At 41.6% G+C, this 20,555-nt stretch overlaps 2 protein-coding genes and 1 long non-coding RNA gene across 8 annotated transcripts; 2 read left to right on the top strand and 1 right to left on the bottom strand.

The window, feature by feature from the left end:
- Positions 1 to 62: 62 nt before the first annotated feature.
- Positions 63 to 14,486, bottom strand: rnft2 (ring finger protein, transmembrane 2). 4 transcript variants are annotated; one of them, XR_829069.3, is made up of 10 exons: positions 14,400 to 14,442; positions 13,389 to 14,178; positions 13,069 to 13,145; positions 12,731 to 12,831; positions 10,254 to 10,407; positions 4,921 to 5,070; positions 4,331 to 4,396; positions 3,416 to 3,517; positions 2,142 to 2,433; positions 63 to 366 (listed from the first exon to the last, which is right to left on the bottom strand). XR_829069.3 is itself a non-coding variant. In XM_010894765.5 (10 exons), exons 2-10 carry the CDS (start codon positions 14,143 to 14,145, stop codon positions 2,299 to 2,301), a joined length of 1,338 nt encoding a protein of 445 aa, XP_010893067.1. In that variant the 5' UTR covers positions 14,146 to 14,178; positions 14,400 to 14,486; the 3' UTR covers positions 1,700 to 2,298. The 4 variants fall into 4 exon arrangements, 3 of the variants coding, with proteins under 3 accessions (XP_010893067.1, XP_034152254.1, XP_012988216.1); XM_010894765.5 differs by lacking the exon at positions 63 to 366 and having other exon boundaries at positions 1,700 to 2,433; positions 13,389 to 13,894; positions 14,099 to 14,178; positions 14,400 to 14,486; XM_034296363.1 differs by lacking the exon at positions 63 to 366 and having other exon boundaries at positions 1,700 to 2,433.
- On the top strand, positions 355 to 1,895 carry LOC109616534. Its single transcript, XR_002197704.3, has 2 exons — positions 355 to 522; positions 806 to 1,895. It is a non-coding gene; the product is annotated as an uncharacterized LOC109616534 (long non-coding RNA).
- A 48-nt stretch (positions 14,487 to 14,534) lies between the features above and the next one.
- Positions 14,535 to 20,247, top strand: spring1 (SREBF pathway regulator in golgi 1). Of its 3 annotated transcripts, none has more exons than XM_010894763.3 (6): positions 14,535 to 15,009; positions 15,128 to 15,292; positions 16,186 to 16,342; positions 17,689 to 17,840; positions 19,083 to 19,196; positions 19,329 to 20,247. In XM_010894763.3, the coding sequence occupies exons 2-6, from the start codon at positions 15,200 to 15,202 to the stop codon at positions 19,410 to 19,412; spliced, it is 600 nt and encodes a 199-aa protein (XP_010893065.1). In that variant the 5' UTR covers positions 14,535 to 15,009; positions 15,128 to 15,199; the 3' UTR covers positions 19,413 to 20,247. The 3 variants fall into 3 exon arrangements, with proteins under 3 accessions (XP_010893065.1, XP_019908435.1, XP_010893066.1); XM_010894764.2 differs by lacking the exon at positions 14,535 to 15,009 and adding an exon at positions 15,783 to 15,958 and having other exon boundaries at positions 15,204 to 15,292; XM_020052876.2 differs by having other exon boundaries at positions 14,535 to 15,292.
- Positions 20,248 to 20,555: the final 308 nt, after the last annotated feature.

Raw genomic sequence — 20,555 nt, 5'->3', positions numbered from 1 at the left:
TCGTCAGATAAGATGAGAAGAGGGTTTTCACGACTGAGTGAAAAGATGATGTAAACCTCTAATACCATGTGACTCTTTAATCATGAATAATACAACACAGGGAGAGAAATAAACAGTCCAGCTCTTATCCGGACAGTAAAGACGATACTTTTCTATAAGCGCGGATCAGAGGAGGGGACAGGGACAGATAGAAGATAGAGTGATTTTTAGAGAAGATGTGTTGGCTCCCGATAGACGAGCCTCTGCCTCTACCCGGCGACTCGATGATCTGTGCCCAAGGACCCTCACTATGCACCGGGATCCAGTCCCTTGCCTCTCGCCTCAGGAGGATCGGAGATGAGATGGATAAAAAGTGGACGGTTGGATCTGGAGTTAACAGATATAACAAAAGACTTGAGTTAAATAGAAAAATACAGTTTCAAGGTGTTGTAAGTACAGCAATACAAATAACCGTCCTCGTGCTCTTTGTCAGAAAGCGACACCTGTAGGTGCGCATCTCTTCGACCACAAAACCGCCAACAGGTAAGCTTTACAGGTGCGCATCACATTTGGCAGAGTAATGCAAATATCCCGGTTAAGATGCACTATTATCGACTTTTCACAAATTGTTCAGTGTGGTAATTGAGAAGATGGCGTTATTAATATTGCTTGCAAGATTTAGTTTATTTACAATTGTGTATATTAATCAGTATTACTTATGTTAATGTATTTTGTCAATCATTAACACTAAATACATCGTGCAGATTTTCTGAATATGATTGAAAAATGTTATGCACTAAAAACAATGCATATTGATGTACTGTAGATGGTGCCTTCCGCCTCAGGATCGTGAGGAGTGAGCTGTCAGAATATTTCAATGGAGAACAAGGATGCCAGCCGAGGTCCTGAGTACGCAGAAAAGACCGCAACACAATAAAAACGGCGGGACTGCTGGTAAACAGGGGTTTGTAAAAAGGAAAATCAGACTGAAATCAAATAGCTTACATTTTGTACTTTGTTAACTAAGAAAAATGTTGTGCATCTGAATTCAGATGATATAATATCGTAAGATTGAGTAACCCCTTTCCTCGTTATTTTTGGGAACGTGGGTATAAAATGCATCACTACGTAAATAAATTTTTCATTGTTTTTTCTCCAACGTATTTTATTTTTTGACTCTGTGCTTTGAATTCAGTGGGATTCAACACACACCTGTTATATAATCACATTTTGTTTGGCGTTTCTTCCGAGTAAATAATGGTGATGTCATCCTCCCCTGACGGATGCAGAGGAAAAACTCACTCATCTTGCCTAAGCGCCTGTAAACATGGATGACCACTTGAATTATCGATGCACTATATACGATTTAAATTACTTGTGTGAAATAGACTGTCGGTATGCAGAAAAGAAAATACATTTAAGAATGTTTGTACTTTTTAGTTAGCTTTCCTCATGTGATGGGCAATCTTGAAATGTTGCTCAATTAAAACGGTCTTTTTATATTCCAACTGCGCTAAGGATGAACATCACTTTTGATAGTTGTTTTCTACTGTCATTTCGTTTTATTAAGTTGTTAATTCTGTTTGCTGTTTCAATATTGACAACTGAATAGCGAAGAAAAGTAAACTGTTTTTAAACTACTGAAATGGTGAAACGGCCTTGCGTTCGCAGAATTGTGTAGAAGTGTTAAGGCAGATAATGCTGATTGGAACAATGCAAGAAAGGGTAGCGATTCACGTTTACCGTACATAAGCTGTTTTATACATCGCACAAACTGTAGTTCAATTGCAGTGCTGAATGTGTATTATAAAGAATGTGTTCTTTACATGCTAAGTAATATTTATTACATTGTGAATCCTGTTATCACTTAAGGTTTATACAATACGGATTTAAAAAATAAAATGTTTTTATGCCATCATCTGCGTTTGAGAGAAAAGGTATACAGAAGTAATGTGTACAACACAGTGAAAGCAACACAACATGCTACTTTTTAGAACATGTTGATAGATTATTTCATTGTAACACTGCTGTAGGAGTAAGGGCTTCAGACTAGAACATAAAGAAGCAAACATTCAACATCATTACTGAAATAGGAAGCCTGTACATTATGATCAATACTACAAAACACTGCGGCAAAATGAACATTGAGGTACAAAACGTACTTGAATTGAACCTTCTTCATATCACAAGGCTTCATGGAGAAGTGAGGCGATATGGATTAAGTGTGAAATAGATGGTCACTGACAATCTACAGAAGGCATATTCAATCTAATGAGTTGGTCCTCCCGGGTGACGTCCGGTGCATGGTAGGCATCAAATCTAGTAGATCTGGAAGTGGCCAGAGGTCGTGCCGTCCTTCCAACAGCGCAGGGTCTCTATGACCGCCGTGCGACACAAGGGGCACGTTCTCTCACGGTCAAACCACAAACACAGGCACTCTTCACAGAAAACATGCTAAAGAGAAAAACAGACAAACAGGTTTTCCAGTTGACATTTTAGTAATTGAGAAGACAATCTTATCCAGAGCCACACACTGCTTGCGGGTCAGTCATAATAAATACATTTTCCTTCAGTGAAGTAGAGCTCTGGAAAGTTAGTGCTAGGAAAAGACAACAGCAAGTGTTATTTTTTTGTTAGGCGCAGCTTGTAAAACTTGTAAAGTTTGAAAATGTAACCCAACACAATTAAATGACCAATGACAAGCTATTCAATACAGTATTTATGTGAGTGGCTCTAGTGTTCCGGGTCCGCTGCTCCCCTGTGGCATGACATCATGGTGTTACTAGAAATGCTCAGTTTAACAGGAACTACAACAATGTTGCTATCCTTTAATTATCTAATGTAATGTATTACAGGATATGTAGTCGCCCTTTAGGACACTAGATGATCACAAGGTCTGTAATTATCTCAAGCTGTGGGTTTGGCCTTATCACATGCACAGTCCATTAAATAATTCAATTAGAAAAAAATCCTTAAAACCTTACACATAAACCATCAACTTAGTGAATACCATTCAACATTAAATATACTCATATATTGTATTATTTCAATGTGTATTTGATGTTTTAGCGTCGCACTGGTGGCAGATTTGAACAGTTACAGAGTAAATGACAAACATTGCTGTCATTCTGTCTTTCCAAGAGAAAGACAATAAGGACGCACATATAACAAATTAACATCACACTATAACCTATTCAAGTATAAATCACCAAAGTTATGCTAAACGGTCATATATTTGCAGTTAATTAACAAAATGATGGAATATTCTGGAAACTTTGGGAAAATTACAAGTAGCTTTGCAACCCTACTTACAATACGAAAGCCTTGCACTGAAACAAAAGAACGGTTGTTAAAAACTAAACAGACCTCAATGTAACACAGAACTCTCATCCATGAGCAACACACTACTATGACACAGGTTCAAATGTCCCCTCACCTGACAGAGAAGTGCAATGGGGTCTCTGAAGTCACTCTGACAAATGGCACACACATCTCCTGCCTCACTGCATTGCTGGCTGCTGGCTCTCACACCGTAGCTCTGCAACAGGTGGGCATGGTTCGCAAAGGCAAAGCTTGTGTTGACAGTGGTTGTCAAACACCTCCACGAATTTTCCACATTTTACTCTATTTGTATTTTTCCTTTATTCATACAGGGAAATCAAGCATAGACCTAGGTCTCTATCGTGGTTATGCACAGTTTTACAGGAATATTTGAAAACATACATACATGAATAAAAATGGTAATATATTAAATACACATACATTAGGAAAAGTAATAATAGTTAACAATTAAAAGGTTATTTGTCAAACATTTAAATTTCCTCTTGGGCACTAAATACAATGATTCCCTAATCTGGTCCTCGATTATCCTCAAAAGCAGACACTGTTGTAGCCTTTGACAAGCACACCAAACTCAACGAGAGCCTAAACATTTGTTGACAAGTTGAATCAGCTGTGCTTGGCTGGGGCTACAATGAAAACAAATACTGTTGGAGCTACCCAAGGACAGAGGTTAGGAACTACTGCACTTGAAAATCAAGCTTAAGGCTTGATGTTCCAGCCCACTGAATTATATATGACAAGTTTGCACTAGTAATAAAATAAATTTCAATATCAATGCTGAAGTAGGCATATATAGCACATCCCCATAATCTAACACTGACAATGAAACTGGCCCTTAAAATGTCTTAATAGCTAGCAACCAAGACTCAACAAGCCAAGAACTTGATTAACAGAGTTGTGCGAGATAGTTCAGGGCTGCATTGTGAAACGGGCCCAGGGCTCCCAAGGAGATGTTTGAGAACCACTATTCTAATGCGGTGTATAACATGAAACGGTATAAAAGACTTACCTGAGCGCTACAGAGGATCGCTATGGCCTTGCGAATGGCTGACACTCGTCCGCAGAGGTCAAACGACTGCAAGGTAACAACATCACAATATCAGTTGCATCCGTACAGGGCCGGAACAAAAGCCGGTCCAAACACACTGTAAATACATTAACTACAGGGAATTTATCCTTACCACACAGTACCAGCATGATTACTAATTGAATATATTGACTTGCGAATCGTTTGTCCTATTGACCCAGGAGTTCATAAGTAAAGGATCTGAAATATTGTTGAGTGTAGTGAAGAAGAGTGAGAGTAGGTTTTTGTTGTTGATTGGCTATTTGTTGATGGGGGCGTACATTTAGGCAACTGCTTCACAGCTGCTTTATTTGTGATCAGCAGTGATATGTTAAAGGCAGAATGAGGAAACTTTGGACAGGGCTCATTTTTAAGAAGTGTGTTTCAGGACGATCCTGGCCACTGAAATGGACGTGACCATTTGACTATACACTTTAAGCCTTATTCATCATTAATTTCTGGTGCATAAAACACCCATTTCAATTCCAGAAGTACATACGCTTAAGGAGCATGTTGAGTAAAGGCTGGGATACCTTGCAGAGGCTGTAGATGATGATGAGTATGGCTCCTAGGAAGTAGCTGGTGGACGGGTCCTCTCCCATGATGTACTTGTACCACAGCTGGATGGGAACAAGCGCCCTGAATAGCTGACTCAGCTCCTCAATCACCAAGTAATACTTCCCCTGCCACACACACACACACACACACACACACAGGATATGACAGGCTAACCGAGGTGAAGGACTGGTGCTACACAAACAGATAAGACAGTGCACAAATAGGAAAGTCCCGTCTTTTAAGATAAAAGCCCAAAGCGGAAAACAAACAGAGATAAGGGTCTCTCTAGGCAAGGTGTGGGAAACTAAATCTAAACCAATTTAATCCTGCCCGCAACAAGTATCAGTAAATAAACTTAAGAGTTTAAAAAAAAAACCTGAATGAGAAAAACTAGATAGGAAAGTATGTATGTTGAAGTACGAAGAAATCATAAAGGACCTATACATTTTTTCAGAACCACCATTTAATGGACCACTAATTGATTTTGACAAACAAATTATAAGGCGGAAAAATGGATGTGGGGCCTTCTTTGAAATGTGGCCCTGAAGCCAAAAATCTTGCTTGCCCTGGTTCAAAGCAGCGCCGAGAGCTTTAAAGCAGCACGCTCGGCTCCAGCCAACACATGGACGCCATCCAGGGCTCTGCAGGCTGCTGCTTCAAAGCAGCACGGGCCGTTTCCCCACCTTCAAGGGAGGCTGGCAGCCGATCGGCTCGATCCACCTGCTACCCAGTAAACGCACAGCTTGGCCAACCTGCAGGGCAGCCATCTTTTTCTCTGAAAGTCCTCCGCCTTGCTCTCTCTAACTGGTGAAGAGAAAGCCTCTTCAAAATGAAGAGTTGCTCTTGCTGCAGCAGAGTACTCAAAGTGAATTGGGAGGTATGTGTGTGTTGTGTGGGGCCAAACACTAACAGGAAATTGATTCCCGGTGGCACTGCGTTATCAAAGTCTGTATAATGGCTCTGTGGATATCACCTGACAGAGATTAATCACTCTAGTTTGGAGACTGTGTAGCAAAGAGCCCGGGGGTAGTAGACAATTCATCTATCCTCATTGTCCCTTCTTGCCCCTACTCTTGGCCGACCACACACACACACACACACACACACACACACACACACACACACACACACACACACTGGAATGCAGCCAACAACTCTGCCACAGCAGCCAGTGCCAAAGCATTCTGGGACTTGTTGTATATTTTGTTTCATTAGTAACGCTGACCTCTCAACTTACCAATCAAAGCCTAACCAGCATTTAGGGAACACCGCCGCTATGAGTTATCCCCCGTAGCGGCTAAAAGCACGTTTTCATTAAATCTTGCTTAAGGTGGATGCATGGCTATTAGAAAATACATTTCCCTTGAGTGGAAGTGCACTGACAGTGCCAAACAAATCTAGCCAAGAAAGCTTGTTAGAATAGTTAAGCAAAGTAAATCAAGTACATTCACAACCTTAAAAAAATTTAAGTGTACTTCATACAACATGTTAACCTTAAAAATATGGGAAACATTCTAGTATACTATCAAAATATAAACAGAGAAAACAATTTCAACAAGTAATACATTCACAGAAAGATAGGCATCAAAATGATTGACATCCCTAAGTATTCTCATAAACAGGTGATCTGCATTTAAAAAAAATATATATATTCAAATATCATATCAGTAGTCTTAAAGAACTTTACTTCAACCTTCCCTAAAATCTGGACATAGGTCCAATGAAAAAATAAATGTAAAAAAGCAACATTGGTAACCTGTCTGAGGACAACTTGCCACTACACATAGTGAGTAAGATGGTTTGGGATACAAAGAAGAATTCAGCAAATCAAGGTTGTGGATGTTTGATATTCTGGGGCTATTTCACTTCCACTGGTCCTATGCCTCTTGTTAAGGTCAACTGCATTACAAACTCCACAAAGTACCGGAGCATTGTTCCCAAACATCTGGTTGCTTTTGCCAGAAATCTGCAACTTGCCCACAACTACTACATGACGCTGGTAGAGAGAATGCAAAGTGTGTGCAAAGCTGTCATCAGGCCAATGGGTGACTACAATATACAGTGGAGAGAACAAGTATTTGATACACTACCGATTTTGCAGGTTTTCCTACTTACAAAGCATGTAGAAGTCAAATTTTTACCATAGCTACTCTTCAACTGTGAGAGACGGAATCTAAAACAAAAATCCAGAAAATCACATTGTATGATTTTTAAGTAATTAATGTGCATTTTATTGCATGACATAAGTATTTGATACATCAGAAAACCATAACTTAATATTTGGTATAGAAACCTTTGTTTGTAATTACAGACATCATACGTTTCCTGTAGTTCTTGACCAGGTTTGCACACACTGCAGCAGGGATTTCGGCCCTCTCCTCTATACAGACCTTCTCCAGGTCCTTCAGGTTTCGGGGCTGTCGTTGGGCAATACGGACTTTCAGCTCCCTCCAAAGATTTTCTATTGGGTTCAGCCACGACCCATCTTCAATGCTCTTACTGAGGGAAGGAGGTTGTTGGCCAAGATCTCGCGATACATGGCCCCATCCATCCTCCCCTCAATACGGTGCAGTAGTCCTGTCCCCTTTGCAGAAAAACATCCCCAAAGAATGATGTTTCCACCTCCATGCTTCACGGTTGGGATGATGTTCTTGGGGTTGTACTCATCCTTCTTCCTCCAAACACAGCGAGTGGAATTTAGACCAAAAAGCTCAATTTTTGTCTCATCAGACCACATGACCTTCTCCCATTCCTCCTCTGGATCATCCAGATGGTCATTGGCAAACTTCAGACGGGCCTGGACATGCGCTGGCTTGAGCGTGCACTGCAGGATTTTAATCCATGACGGCATTGTGTATTACTAATGGTTTTCTTTGAGACTGTGGTCCCAGCTCTCTTCAGGTCATTGACCAGGTCCTGCCGTGTAGTTCTGGGCTGATCTCTCACCTTCCTCATGATGATTGATGCCCCACGAGGTGAGATCTTGCATGGAACCCCAGACAGAGGGAGATCGATCGTCATCTTGAACTTCTTCCATTTTCTAATTATTGTGCCAACAGTTGTTGCCTTCTCACCAAGCTGCTTGCCTATTGTCCTGTAGCCCATCCCAGCCTTGTGCAGGTCTACAATTTTATCCCTGATGTCCTTACACAGCTCTCTGGGCTTGGCCATTGTGGAGAGGTTGGAGTCTGTTTGAATAAACGTGTGGACAGGTGTCTTTTATACAGGTAACGAGTTCAAACAGGTGCAGTTAATACAGGTAATGAGTGGAGAACAGGAGGGCTACTTAAAAAAAAAACTAACAGGGTTGTGAGAGCCGGAATTCTTACTGGCTGGTAGGTGATCATATACTTCTGTTATGCAATACAATGCAAATTAATTATTTAAAAATCATACAATGTGATTTTCTGGATTTATGTTTTAGATTCCGTCCTTCACAGTTGAAGTGTACCTATGATAACAATTACAGACCTCTACATGCTTTTCTAAGAAGGAAAACCTGCAAAATCAGCAGTGTATCCAATACTTGTTCTCCCCCCTGTAAAAGGTATCCTGAACAGTTTTTAGTTGCTACATGGTTCCATGTGTTATTTTACAGTTTTTATGTCTTTCTACAATTCTACAATGTGGAAAATAGCCAAACTATTGACTGGTACTGTATAATACACACACACAAGTTTGTATGGCTATCCTCATGGGGACCAGAAAATAGAAATTGCATGCTCCCTTGCCCTAATCTTAAACCTAAACCTAACCATAAGCCTAACCCAAACCTAACCCTAATCTTAACCACAATAAAGTAACATTTATGCCTAAACTTTACCTGGATGTAATGCCTAACCTTAACCCTAAACTTAACCAACAACACCTGGACCTTAAAGAAACCCCAATTCTAACTCTAAAATGAATTGTAAGTTGGACGCTAAACCTAAACCCTGAGCCGGAAATTTACTTTTGCCTCATGGGGACCGGTGAAAGGTCCCAATGAGTCAAATTTTGTCTGGTTTTACTATACTCATGTGGACATTTGGTCCCCATGAGTATAGTTATACGTAACACAAACAATTCCTGTACGCCTCCATCGGTGCTTACTTGCACGTTTGTGCTTGTGAGATCATTAATGATTTCTTCACTGGGTGGAAGCAGAAGGGAAAGGTACGAAGCAGAATGATTGGCTGATGTGTGGCCATGACTTCATGGCCTGAAAGTAGGCCACTTGGGCCTGGATCAGGACACTGTTTGGTTGAGGCATTGGGAAGGCATGAGGACAGCGGTTGAGCCGATCGTTGGTTGGTTTATTGACTGCGTGGCGAAGGCAACCACAGCAGCAGAGTGAGAAGGACTCAGGAGCGCTCACACACGCGCTCGCACACACGCACGCACACACACACACACACACACACACACACAACAGTAGTAATGGTTCAGCCCCAGGGAGAGATGACCTCACCCATGATCCCTCCAGGGAGAAATGAGCTCAGTGTCAGCAGCCTCACTCTCTGATTGGTTTGTTTATTAGTCAAATCAAAATGCACTCTGTGACCCCCACGGGCAAAACCTGCAGGCGGACAAAACAGCCACAGATAGAAAGACACACACACACACACACACACACACACACACACAATCTATCTGTGTCAACAGATTCTAAGCAAAACATTCACGTTGATGACACCATCAACACATACCCACACAGTGTCCCCAAAGACACACAGTGCCATCCAGATGTATTCAGACCACTTCACTTTCTCCACATTGTCTTGAGTTATGGAATGTATTCATAAATGTTTTAATTTACATCCATCAATCAACACAAAATACCCCAAACTAGCAAAACCAAAACATGGTTTTAGAAATATGAGTTGTTTTTTTCCTACTTCATGGCTTTGTTTTTGCTCTGACCAGCGCTGTGAAGTGTGAGACCTTACATGGACAACAAGTGGCCTCCAGAGCTGTAGAGACTGAAGGATGATCACAGGACACATTTGATGTGACCTCAATATGGAGTGTCATGGCAAAGGGTCTGAATATTTAAGTACATAAGATATATCAAGTTTTCCATTTTCAATTAATTGGCACATACTTCTAAAAATCTGTATTTTAGAGTATTGTGTGTACATTGATGGCAAAAAACATAATACATTTAAAATTAGGTACATAACAGAACAACATATGGTGAAAGTGGTCTAAATATTTTTGGATGACACTGTAAGTGAAACCCAAATGAATGTAAAATACAGAAAAGCTGCCACGCTAAGGACACATGGAAATCATTGCGAATATTAAAAACACAAACACCGGCTCTTACTCTAGATTTGAAGGCCAGGAAAATCTTGGGCAGAAACAGGATGAGGCATTTCAGGCCGATGGTGCAGTACTTGAGAACAAAATCAGTGATCCCCACCACCCAGATCAGGTCAAAGAAGTCATAGCTGTTGATGTGGGGCTTTGCAAACACCAAGCTGAAAGGGAAAGGAGGAACAGCAGAGGTGAGACATCAGTCCTGTAACTACAGAGATGGCTATCAAAAACCAAGATACAGTGGATATAATAAGTCTACACACCCCTGTTAAAATGTCAGGTTTTTGTGATGTAAAAGAATGAGACAAAGATCAATTGTGTCAGACCTTTTTACACTTTTAATGTGACCTATAATGTGAACAATTCAATTGAAAAATAAAGAAATCTTTGAGGGGGAAAACAAAAAATTTAAATCTTACAATAACCTGGTTGCATAAGTGTGCACACCCGCTTATAACTGGGGATGTGGCTGTGTTCAGAATTAACCAATCACATTCAAACTCATGTTAAATTGAAGTAATTACATACCTGCCATCATTTAGAGTCTGATTAATCAAAAATAAAGTTCAGCTTTTCTAGTAGGATTTTCCTGACATTTGCTTAGTTGCATCTCAGAGCAAAAGCCATGGTCCACAGAGAGCTTCCAAAGCATCAGAGGGATCTCATTGTGGAAATATATCAGTCAGGAGAAGGGTACAAAATAATTTCCAAAGTATTAGATATACCATGGAACACAGTGAAGACAGATATCATCAAGTGGAGAAAATATGTCACAACAGAGACATTACCAAGAACTGGACGTTCCTCCAAAATTGATGAAAAGACGAGAAGAAAACTGGTAAGGGAGGCTTCCAAGAGGCCTACAGCAACATTAAAGGAACTGCAGGAATTTCTGGCAAGTACTGGCTGTGTGCAACATGTGACAATCTCCCATATTCTTTATATGAATGGGCTATGAGGTAGGGTGGCAAGACGGAAGCCTTTTCTTACAAAGAAAAACATCCAAGCCCAGCTGAATTTTGTAAAAACAAACATCAAATCTCCCAAAAGCACATGGGAAAATGTGTTATGGTCTGATGAAACCAAGGTTGAACTTTTGGCCATAATTCCAATAGGTATGTTTGGCGTATAAACAACACTTCAAATCACCTAAAGAACACCATACCCATAGTGAAGCATGGTGGTGGCAGCATTGTGCTTTGGGGCTGTTTTTCTTCAGCTGGAACCAGGGCCTTAGTCAGGGTGGAGGGAATTATGAACAGTTCCAAATACCAGGCAATTTTGGCACAAAACCTTCAGGCGTCTGTTAGAAAACCGAAGATTGAAGAGGAAGTTCACCTTTCAACACGACAACGACCCAAAGCACATATCCAAATCCACAAAAGCATGGCTTCACCAGAAGAACATTTTGGAATGGCCCAGCCAGAGCCCAGACCTCAATCCAATTGAACATCTGTGGGGTGATATGAAGAGGGCTGTGCACAGAAGATGTCCTTGTAATCTGACAGATTTGGAGCACTTTTGCAGTGCTGTAATAAAATCTAAAGGTGCTTCAATAAAGTATTAGTTTAAGGGTGTGCACACTTATGCAACCAGGTTATTGTGAGTTTTTTATTTTTCTCCCTCAAAGATTTCAGTTTGTTTTTCAATTGAATTGTTCACATTATTGGTCACATTAAAAGTGTAAAAAGGTCTGACATGATTTATCTTTGTCTCATTCTTTTACATCACAAGAACCTGGCATTCTTACAGGGGTGTGTAGACCTTTTATATCCACTGTATGTGATACCTATCTACTCTATTATGGTGTAGAAACGGTCAAGGATCAACATAAGATGGAGCACCTGAAATGAACAACCACACTTCATAGGAAGCCCAACAAAAGAGACAGGAAATTATAAATAAACGCAAAATGAATACTCACAGGACATGTAGGCACAAGGTAACATGAGCCTAAAGACAATGAAAATCATATTACAACAACATAAAGGATATAAATTAAATGATGAATAAATTACCACACGCACACTGTCTACATGCAGATCAGAAAAAAATGTCTAAGCCAATTGTCCTTCAAAAGCACTAGGTCAAATGGTTACACTTTTAGCAGATGCCTTACACAAAGCTGTTAATGGAAGAAATTAGGGTTAAGTGCTCAAGGGCACAACGGCAGAATTGTTCATCTTTGCGATTTGACCCATCAACCATTTTGTTACTGGTCCAATGCTCGAACCAATATGATACATGCCGCCCAATAAATAGGGGGTGGATGACAATGTAAGATTTTCAGAGCCAAATTAACATGGTTCCCCCTTCAGGCCCGGATCTATAGGGGGACAAAGCCGGGCATTGCGCCTCCCAGATAGACTCTTTGCCCCCCCGGTTTTGTCACCACATAAACACTGCAAATGGTATATGAATTAGATGTGCCCTTCCATTGATAAAAAAATGCCCCCTCAGTGGAGCTGGGCCTGTCCCCCTTACCTGTTGTACAGCTCCTCAGCACTAAATGTATAGTAGAGGTATATTATGTTTCCGGAGAGGAACAGGATCATCCACAGAGCTACAACCACAGACCTATCCTCCTGAAATGCAGAAAGACAACTAGCAAATCGGCAAACACCTTATTAATTACTAACATGTATATTCCCACCAGCAGCTGAGCTGGAACCAAGTCTGGCTGTTTACATAGGCTTCATAACCCTTAAGGCAAGTACTAAAATGTCTATGGATGTACAGTTATATCAAATGTTTATGGAAGTGTAGTTATTATCAAATGTACGTTCTTTGGACCAAAGTTGTGTAGAATGCTGGGAAATTACCCGTAGTGACACCTGGTGCTTGAATGTTGAATTGGCAAAGGCAAATGTGCTGGCCATCCCGACACACACCCCAATGCCTACCGAAAAAGTCACCAGTCACACACACCAATGTAGACTTTCCAAATGTTCCAAATATTTTCCCCAAATTACCAACACCGTTAATCACCATAAATATACAACTAGCCAGTAGCCAAGAGCATTTAGTATGAAAACTCAGATAATAGGCATTAGTAGGTTACAAAAACATAACCGGTGTAGTTGTTACCGCCCAGGTATAACAACAGGAGTCTGTTAATTTGTAGCATAAAACCTAGTCTTACCCAACTTGTGCTGAAAACACACTTTAGCTAGGAGAATCAGGATGAATGGGAACCCTCTCTGCAGCCAGGTGACCACAGACTTCAGCTCCGACAGGGCTGGTGCAGGTGTAGAGGGGTCATCCGAGGCCTCCTCCCGGTTGCCGTGCCTCTCTCCAGCCCCCGCAGCGGAGTGCAGGAGGGAGCTACGGTGCTGGAGTGGCTGGTGGAAGTGATGGTGATGATGGTGAGGGGGTGGGCAGGGGAGGTAGGGCCCACCCTCCGAGCGATGTGCCCCCCCCTCCTCTCTGGAGGAGGCGGTCATCTGGATGAAGACGTCCGGGGGAGTCCCCAGAACCAAGCCACCTGTTTGGAAGTTAGCCGAGGGCACACCAGAGCTTGAGGGAACTCCGACCCCAACCAGTCCAGAAAAAAGCTGCTGGGGGGAGGTTGGTGAGTCAGGTTTCAGGCAGTCGAACACACCTCCTTCGTCCAGGCTGCTGTCTGAGCCCAGGGTTTGGCTACGACTCCTGGAGAGCAGAGACAGGATGAGCTGCATCTTTTGACGGTTCAGAGACTGTCGTCTATTGTCTATTTCTTGCATTGCCTTTCAATGGACTTGCCTCCTGAAGTTAGCATGTTTTATCTACAAACTGAATCCTCTTTGGAGTACACAATTTCAGGTTACGAGGAACCTGCCCGAGAGGCCCGTGTCCTAGAATGTGGGATCAAACCTTTCAGAGGGCATGCCATCCGTGTTACTGCTGTGTCTTCTCTGCATGGCACATCCAGTTCATCCCCATGTGATTCAGGCCTGTGGTGGGGTGTAGACAGACATGCAGACAATGAGCGCAAAGCAGAGGGGAGAGGATCCATGTTATGCTAGCGTTTTATTGCAACATTATTAGCTAGCCGCAAATAGCAAACTAATGTGGCACGGGCACCAGCACAGTAAATAGGTTTACTAGTTTCTCTATTGTATGGTTTCTATGCATAATTGATAATTCATGTCTGCAAATAAATAGTTGATCTCACCTGAATCATCATTTTGCTAATTACTCTCATTCCCTAGTCGCACACACCCCCACGGCTGCCCGGTGCCTTGCGACGATATTGTTCCGGTATGACGTCAATGAAATCGTAATTCGACCAATCAGCGTTTAATTTCTCACCACACCACATCCGTGTTTGGAAGTTGTTTTGATGGTTGTCAGACGTAATGGGAAAAACCTTTTGTTTATTTTCGATGCTTTATCGCTAATTTATCTGAAGTGGACATCAGCAATATATGTTATTTGAATAAGTATGGTGTAGATTAATAGCTAACTAATTAACGCGTTGTAACAGGAATATGCATCTCAAAGCAGGACGGCTAATTCCAACGTCAACGAACTATATTGCCAATGCTGGATGAGAGAAGCTAGTTGGCATAGCATCACATTAGCGTTATAGCTTTTCTGTAGGCTGACAGAGCAGACTATATCCCAAAGGCAAGCTAATATTTATTTTGTAGCTAGCTACTTAGGACTATCGAAGAGCACATTTACCGCCCATGTGTTCAAAGCTAAGTAATTAGCTTTACGTCGTCTTTAAAACAGCTAACTAGCTAGCCAGAAAAATGGGTTAGGTTGTGATTGTTACTACGGTCAGTATACCACAGTAAACGTAAAAGTAAAAGGATTTCCAAACTGTCATTACTAGCCATACACCCCAGGTGAACTTCAGGTGTCTAGCTTACAGTTTGTTTATATCGATCTTACCAGTTCGCATTATTGTACATCAATTAATCTGGTTTGGACTGGGTGGTCGCACGGGTGCCCTAAGAACGTCATGCCATGGTGCTACGAAGATTACTAAGAAAACGTTGGGTTCTGGGTGTGGTGTTTGGACTGTCTTTGATCTACTTTCTAACCAGCACCTTGAAACAGGTGGGTAAAGTCTTGACATCTCAGATTTGTGACTAGTGATGTTGCTCAAGTAACTGGAAATCAGGTGTGCTTTATATGTCTGGGCACATGGTGTGTGATATCCAGGTCAATTTTTTTTAGTCAAACCAACCTTGTATTGTGAATCTTTTGACTTCTGGCCATACGAGACATGTGCAGGGTATATTGTGTTATGCAGGAAGAGAGGACCAAAGCAAAGGGTCTGAATATTTAAGTACACAAGATGTATCAAGTTTTCCATTTTCAATTAATTGGCACATACTTCTAAAAACCTGTATTTTAGAGTATTGTGTGTACACTGATAGCAAACCAATTTATACATTTAAGATGGTGAAAGTGGTCTGAATACTTTTGGATGGCACTGTAAGTGAAACCCAAATGAATGTAAAATACAGAAAAGCTGCCACACTAAGGACACATGAAAAACCATTGCAAATATTAAAAACACTTAAAACACCGGCTCTTACTCTAGATTTGAAGGCCAGGAAAATCTTGGGCAGAAACAGGATGAGGCATTTCAGGCCGATGGTGCAGTACTTGAGAACAAAATCAGTGATCCCCACCACCCAGATCAGGTCAAAGAAGTCATAGCTGTTGATGTGGGGCTTTGCAAACACCAAGCTGAAAGGGAAAGGAGGAACAGCAGAGGTGAGACATCAGTCCTGTAACTACAGAGACGGCTATCAGAAACCAAGATATGTGATACCCGTCTACTTTATTATGGTGTAGAAAAAGTCAAGGATCAACATAAATGAACATGAAATGAAATGAAAAACCACATTTCTAACTTCCAAACAGGTCAAACCAACCTTGTATTGTGAATCTTTTGACCTCTGGCCAAACGAGACATGTGCGGGGTATGTTGTGTTATGCAGGAGGAGAGGACCATAAGAGATCGCAATCTCTTAGAGGCCAGAGACCAGGACCACCGGATCCCATGGAAGATCAGGTTTACCCTGGGCAACAGCAGCCGGCAGATTACTCAGTGCCGGAACTCAATACAGGGCAAGAGCCTACTTACAGATGAACTGGGTGAGTTATGAACCTACCTGTCCTGTTATACAACAGCCATTGGCGTAAGTCATTGCTACCAGCCGTCACAGGAACACTTCCTTTGAATTTAATCCTCATGACACAAGCCTGTTGGCATCACATGCAGTGGCAGCTTTCAATGTCAAGAATGTTCAAGGTTTGACTGTTGATGTGCTGGGTATATTCGGTGATTGGAAGGAATGAGGAAAATCTTCAGTTTTCTGTTGGTTTCTGATGTAGCACGTTTAACGTCTTATTGACACGATGCTGACGGGAAGGCAGCATGTGGAAGTTGGCTTGAGGTGTCAGGTGACATGCCTTTTTTCCAGGTACAGTGCCCTATTATGGTAACCTGTTCCCAATTAACCTCAGAAAGAAAATGTCTTAATTTCAGTTGGACCCTGGCAGGCTTGTCCTGGCCTGTGTTCTAAAGAACACTGGTTTGCGTTTGGACTTGCCCAAAAAAATTTAAATTAAATAAATACTCTGAATGTTGCTACTACACATTTTATGTAATTGCCTGCAATTAAATGACACCCAAATCACTGTGAATGACAGACAATTTTAATAAGTCAAATTATTAGCCTACAAACACTAAATGCAGCACATGCTGTGCATACAAATCGAGATTAAATTATCTGAGGCCCACTGATGATGGTATTAGCCTACATATTATTATAATTATGATAATATGACCAAACAATGTAGAGATCCAAACAAGTGTTGTATGACCAATCAACATGTGTACAAGTAGGCCTGTGATTAAATAACACCGGACCATTTCAAACAGTGTAAACAATTCTGATTACATTAGCAGAAAAAGCAGGTAATCTGTTGTAATAAAATCCTGCCATTACAACCTTTATTACCACACTGGAGAATGTTACAAATATTTTATGTACTGTTGATTTATCCGACAGGTGATTCAGAAGTTTAATCTAAGCTGTGGATGATTAAATAATTTAGTGAAATAATCCCTAACCCTATTTAACAATTAGGCGGATTATTGTATTTGTCCTGTTTCACACGTGAAAGCTGTATTATATGGTTGTGTGAATTTGGGATTTCCATTTTTCATAAACCCTGAGAAACCATTTGGCGAGTGGGACCATAGCTAGGGCGTCAGCTGTGATTGACAGTGCCAGCAGACCCTGAAGCTATTAGAGTTCAGATGCAATGCCAGAAGGTGTGAGTTCAGTTCCCAATGAGGACCGGGTCGGAATTGTATGCACTCGCTACGGTAAGTCACTCTGGATATAGGCGTCAGCTAAATGACAACAAAAGCCCTTGCTCAAGCGCAATCTTTTCTGTCTGGTTTGCTCATTTTGTGTTCCGATGTGTTCCAGGTTATGTGTGTGACAGGAAGGACCTGCTGGTGAATGGTTGCTGTAACGTCAACGCCCCGAGCTCCAGGCAGTACATCTGTAAAAGCTGCCTGGCCAACGGCTGCTGTAATATCTACGAGCACTGCGTGTCCTGCTGCCTCCAGCCCGATAAGGTAATAATAATAATACATTTTATTACACGTGAAGGACACATCTCAAAGTGCTACAGGTGCACAGATAAAAACACTAAAACATAAGAAAAGTCAAACAGTATAAATTATATTAAGAAAATGCAATAGAAAAGAAGTAGGTCTTTAGTTTATTTTTAAAAACCTCTAAAGACTGTGGCGACCTCAGGTGGTTGGGGAGGGAATTCCACAGTCGAGGCGCAGCCGCCTGGAAGGCCCCATCTCCCATAGTGCGGAGTTTGGACTTGGGGACCTGGAGTGTGTGGCTGTCAGAGGAACGGAGATGTCGGGTTGGATTATGCCTTTTGATAAGTTCTTTGAGGTATAATGGTGCACTGCCGTAGACACACTGATGGGTTAGGAGACAGATCTTATACTCAATCCTGAGCCTAACAGGAAGCCAGTGGAGTTTATAGAGGATGGGTGTGATGTGCTCAGTTTTACGCACCCTCATCAGGACCCTGGCAGCGCAATTCTGGATGTACTGCAGTCTCTGAAGGCTCCTGCCAGGGATCCCGATGAGGAGTGCGTTGCAGTAGTCAAGTCTGGAGGAGACAAGGGCATGGACCAACTTCTCTGCATCAGAAAGAGAGAGAAAGGGGCGAAGTTTTGAGATGTTCCGGAGGTGAAAGAATGCACTCTTACAGATAAATTGGTTGTGGGTGTTAAATGATAGGTGGGGGTCGAATCGAACCCCCAAGTTTGTTATAGAGGATGTAAGAGGAATATCATGGCCAGAAAATGAGTAAACGTTCAGGGGGGAGGATCGAAGTTGGTGTGGGGTCCCAATGAGGATACCTTCAGTTTTGGAGCTGTTTAACTGAAGGAAGTTATCAGTCATCCAAGCCCTCGTCTCCTCCAGGCAAGCAAGGTAAGGTAACCGGCACAATCTTGTCAATCTGTGGCAGCGTTTTTTCCAAATTTCAATTTACTGCTGTTTTATGCACTTCTGTTGGATACATGACGTCTGTGCATTGCTATCTGACAGCTGACTCAAAATGATTTCCTGTTAACCTTTAGCAGTGGTTAGGTTATGACTAATTTGATGCAAGAATTTGCAAGATTTTGATTATTTTGATTATTTTTTTCAGCTAATTCTATGGTGTCAATCATGTTACTTAAAACAATCTGCCACTGTGTGTTGCCTGAGCCAGCCAACTTTCATTTATGGAATGGTTTTCCCAATTTTGTAATGTTTTTGCCCTCGCTGAACAACCCCTTTTTCAGCAACCTCTGCTAGAACGTTTTCTGAACAGAGCTGCCGATGGCTTCCAGAACCTTTTCACGGCCGTGGAGGACCACTTTGAGCTGTGTTTAGCCAAGTGTCGGACTTCGTCACAGGTAGGTTGATGTGTGTGCGCGCATTAAAACAAACACAGATGTGATCACCAACATCTTTTCACATAGAGATACCATACGTGATTTATGCAAAGCTAACGCTTGACTTTCCCCTATCCATCCCCACCCCCGCAGAGTGTTCAACATGAAAATACCTACAGAAATCCTCAAGCGAAGTACTGTTATGGAGAAAGTCCACCCGAACTCCTGCCTATATGATCGTTTGGTCCTCTGAGACCTTCAAGACTGAAGAGACAAACACAAGGTTAAGAGTCAAGCCGCGCATCTTTGTGCTACTTGACAGTATTCTCTTCTTCTGGTGTCCTCATACTGGCCTTACATAACAGCCTTACAACATTCGGTGCCACAGAAGGCAGCAAGATCACCAGAGCTGCGTGTTATATAGAGGGAGTTGGGGATACTGTAATGGACATGTGGGACTGTTGGGATAAATGCGAGAAGTTGTTTCTCTGAATAACACAAGTGGAGCATCACAACACGGGACAGATACCGGACCGGAATTTTGCCATTTTATTTACACTTCATAAGTGCATAGCTTCAAATGCTTCATAACTTCATCAGTGATGATCATCAGCTCTCATTTGCTCACCAGTTGTGATTCGCTCCCTGCTGCTGTTGTTCCACATCCCGTTTGTGTTCAAGGCACGCAGCAGAAAGTGTTTTAAAACATTGTCAATGGAAAGCTAGAAGGAGGGTTGGTTAAATCCCTACATGTTTCAGTTGATTATTTTCTGTGTGTGAAGTTAACGAGCCATGTTATAACGGTTTTTATTTGAAGCCTCTCTTATGTACTGAAGGACCATAATTCTTGAAAACCTAAGTAAAAAGAATGTATCATAACTTTTGCATGTAGTCTAATATGCATGTGGATGGACAGGCTATTAAATAAAGTGACTCAGCTTACGTTGCATTGTTGAGGTATTGTATACAAAATAATTATTAGAAAATGTATTTTCATTGAATGCGACAAAATGAAAATCTTTGTTTTCAAATCTTTGTTTTCACATTAAATGTTTTTGGGGAAACACTTGGACAGTGTGACTTATCATTGTATCTACCCAGATATTGACATGTGCACTGGAGATGATCAACACAAATAGCTTCACCTGTGAGGGGTCATAATGTTTTGGCTCATCCATGTATATATACCCTTGAATACAATGACTGCAGAACAGTTAGGCTGTTTTCACATGGGCTCTGGTCAAAAGTAGTGCACTGTGAAAGGAATACAATGCCATTTCAGAGTGAGACTAGCCAAAACTGGGTTGTTTGGGATGCAGAGTAGCCCTCAGCCAATTGTACTTTTCCATTTTGTTCTTAGCCCCAGGCTGAAATAAATCC

The sequence above is a fragment of the Esox lucius genome, chromosome 13 (genome assembly GCF_011004845.1).
Source record: "Esox lucius isolate fEsoLuc1 chromosome 13, fEsoLuc1.pri, whole genome shotgun sequence".
NCBI lineage: Eukaryota > Metazoa > Chordata > Actinopteri > Esociformes > Esocidae > Esox > Esox lucius.
The sequence above is the reverse complement of the archived record's forward strand: the minus strand, read 5'-3'. Positions and strand labels throughout refer to the sequence as shown.